Raw genomic sequence first — 3,421 nt, forward strand, 5'->3', positions numbered from 1 at the left:
CCAATGATCTTAATTACATGGTGCATCAGATGTGTTCAAAATGCTTGGGCTGATTTTACACTGATAATAATATATATATATATATATATTTTATTTATACACAAATACATAAAGCTGATTTTTCATGAACAAATACGTAACATTTTTTAAAAATTACCCTTCATTTGTAATAAGAAATTCTATCATCTCTGTGAAGTACACAATTTTGACTCCACATTTAATTATAACCACTTATTAATAGAAATTTGTGCAATTTGTAATATGTCTAAAATCTAGTAATAAAGACAAGAGACACAATTTTATGTCATATTTTTGTCTCTATATTTTGGAGTTATTCTTAACTGTATGGAGAATAAATCATTATTCTTGCTCTCATTAATTAATTGTCTTGCACATTAGCATTACAGGTAAAATAAAAATATTAATAAAAAAAAAACTAACATCAAACTAAGACAATAAATAGTCAAGAGTAAGAGCATTTATCTGCTCTCATAGCACACACAGAAAAATTATATATTTTGTGTTTGAATATATCTTTACTAAAAATAAATGCTTTCAGTGTTTTTAGTAACTAAATGATTCAGAGGATTTGATAATTCATAATAGTCTCTAAGACCATTTTTTTCAGTTCTATAAATGATTGATACTAAATATGGTGCTGCAACTCTCTTACCTTGTCATCAACGAATTTGGACTAGAATCTTGCCTGGGCCCTTTCATAAGGAGAATGTGGAAGAAGAGGGTTTTGCTTCCAAGTCTGGGTTTTACTTCCAAGTCTCATCAATATAATCAAGAATGAGCAGTGATTCAGCAAGGGGCTTACCCTGGTGCACAAGAACAGGTACCTTTTTGTAGACAGGGTTGTATTTAAAGAGCATGTCACTCTTGTTGCTGAGATCTTCTTCCACATATTGGCACTCTATTCCTTTAACTGCTAGTGCCCACTTCACTCTTAGAACAGCTGGACTACCCCAAAATCCTATTAACTTCACTGAATCTCCTTCCATCTTTTTGTCTTCTCAATTAATTTGTTAATCCAAAAGGAAAACTAATTGGATAAAGATGACTTTGATATCAATACCCGAAAAAGAAGGATGGCTTTGCTATCCTTCAAAATATGCCTATTTAACCTTAAAAATTAAGATAAAAAAATTCCCTAAACTACAAAGATGATTGATCATAGTCATATTACCAGGCAAAGAAGCAAAGCAATATTCCCTGAGACTTCATGTGAAGAGAGAGAGTATAAGAAGAAAGAAAGATCCAGAACAATGTGACATAAGTTAATGAAATATTCATCATTCATTATTCAGTACAATGTGTGCCAAAGACATCGGTTTGGTTGACAAGTATACAAGTTAAATACATGGCGCAATTGGCAAAGACCAAGCATGATTTCTATGAGAGTTAAATGTTCATCTGTCTTTAGGTTTTAAGCTTTATTTATATAATTTCTTTTATTTAAAAAAACTTCTTGGTAGAATTTCTGCTACTTGTAAGTTTTAAATATATCCTTAGAAAGGGGTTTATAGAACACAGAATTGAAAAAGTCCTGACATTCCTAGGCTACTTCAAAGATGCCAGTGCAGATGCAACATTTCGTGATATTCGCTCATGTATTGGCTCCTGCAAAAGGAAATGGAGTTATATTCCTATGACTTTATCAGATAATAGATAGCCAAAACGAAATGTTGAAACATATGGATTACCTCAGACGACAGCACCTCAAACTTTGATTTTGTTATAGTCTCATACAAGAAAATGTATCTGTCCAACAGAATTAGTATAACGACAAGATTACACGTTGGTTTGGAGAAATAAAGCAGCAGGTAGATCTATTTGAATGAGGATTAGACATGACAGACGTGCCATGCAACCAAAACCATGGTTGAAGCATCTTTGTGTAAAAATTGAATGATTAATTCAAGCAATTCTGATTCCCAAAACCAAGAAACACATAATTCTATAGGTAATTTATTTGTATATTTATCACAAAGAAGCACATATCAAGTGGAAAAAAAAGGAGAAGGGTTGCAGTGATTTTTGAACCACAGCCTCAAGAACTCCTAAAAATTTATTTTTTAAAGATCAACAGATTATTTAATTGTCCATATTTTATGAAGAGAACAAAGACTAGTAATTTAGAATAAGCTACCATATCTCTAAACCTTTAAGTAAAAAAATAAAATATATAGAGCACCTTATCAACATTTTCAGGCTCCAAACCATTTTGAAAGCGCTCAAGATAAGAATTGGCAATCCAATATCTACTTGAATCAGGAGTGTGCACCTACAATTTTCAAAAATGAAACTTTATTCTATTTTCATAAACTGTGTGGAGTGCATTTCAGAATCTAATAAACATCAGGGATTCACTGAACCTCATCAATCAACATAATTGAACCGTCCTCTGCCTTCCCAAATTCATACTTTGTGTCAACCAATATAAGGCCATGTTCTGAAGCCACACACTGGAAATTCAAATTTCATCAAAGCAAGCCAATGTCAAAAGTTAAATTGCATAACAACAATAATAAAGATAAGCTTCCCACTCATCACAAGGAGATGGTATTTATACTTTTGTTCCAGTAAGGCATTATTGAAAAGAATCATGGACAAGTTAGAGATTTTCATTGAAAAATAAGTGTACACCTAGATAAGTAGAGATATTAGGTTTATTGTCTATCGTGTTACATTGAGAATGTGTCGTTACTGTCTTGGGATACATTGAGAAAGCATGCCATTATTGTTTTTCATTTCACAAAATTTACGAATGACATGATAAAATGCTTAATTACCTGACCGTATTCAAATAGACTTAAAGCTTTTCTGCTGACTTCCTCATAATCAGCTCTTGTCATTAATCCCCTTTCTATAATCTGCAAAGAAAATGGATTATAAAAAGAATTGAAAAGGTTAGATAAAAGAAAACTATTAAAAAATAGTAAAAACATTATCCATCATTGATCATAACCTCACTAGTATCAAGAAGCAGCTGTACTGTATGATATGAACTAGGCTCTTAAGAAAATAATATTATCCACATGAAGAAAAACATTGACGCTGTCTTCTTTAAAAAAAAGGAAGAAAAAACCAGCATAATAAGATAGATCTACCTATTGTTTTTGTTTCTTATTCTTGCAACATTATTTGATCTGCCTATTCATTCCTTTGGTCTCTAAAACTAGTCTTTCACTGTAACTAATTGTATTTTAAAGATAGATGCAGATGAGAGTTCAAGGAATAATACCTCATCTAGAGTTACAGGAACATCATGATCTGCAGCTTTGGTTGTAGGTGTGAGTATATTTGCAGCCATCTTTTGGTTTTTTACCAAACCTGTTATATAACATTATAGCCTATTAAATAAAGAGACAAACAATTGTAAGAATGCAAAACAAAAAATATAGGGACCTCACCA

The 3,421-nt window shown here is 31.6% G+C and overlaps 2 protein-coding genes across 2 annotated transcripts in view; both read right to left on the reverse strand.

The window, feature by feature from the left end:
• The window catches only part of LOC110266907 (glutathione S-transferase U5-like), a 4,300-nt gene extending 3,293 nt beyond the window's left edge, over nucleotides 1-1,007 (reverse strand). The window contains exon 1 of the mRNA XM_021111962.1: nucleotides 824-1,007. Within this exon, the coding sequence (XP_020967621.1) occupies nucleotides 824-1,007 (184 nt within the window). The remainder of the gene's footprint in view (nucleotides 1-823) is intronic.
• LOC107619864 (phosphoribosylaminoimidazole-succinocarboxamide synthase, chloroplastic-like) overlaps nucleotides 1,263-3,421 on the reverse strand; it is a 55,629-nt gene continuing 53,470 nt past the window's right edge. The window contains exons 8-9 of the mRNA XM_021111966.1: nucleotides 1,710-1,767; nucleotides 1,263-1,626 (exon numbers count right to left, since the gene is read on the reverse strand). Coding sequence (XP_020967625.1) covers nucleotides 1,567-1,626; nucleotides 1,710-1,767 — 118 coding nt within the window. The 3' untranslated portion in view covers nucleotides 1,263-1,566. The remainder of the gene's footprint in view (nucleotides 1,627-1,709; nucleotides 1,768-3,421) is intronic.

The sequence above is a fragment of the Arachis ipaensis genome, chromosome B01, assembly GCF_000816755.2.
Source record: "Arachis ipaensis cultivar K30076 chromosome B01, Araip1.1, whole genome shotgun sequence".
In the NCBI taxonomy this organism is placed as follows: domain Eukaryota; kingdom Viridiplantae; phylum Streptophyta; class Magnoliopsida; order Fabales; family Fabaceae; genus Arachis; species Arachis ipaensis.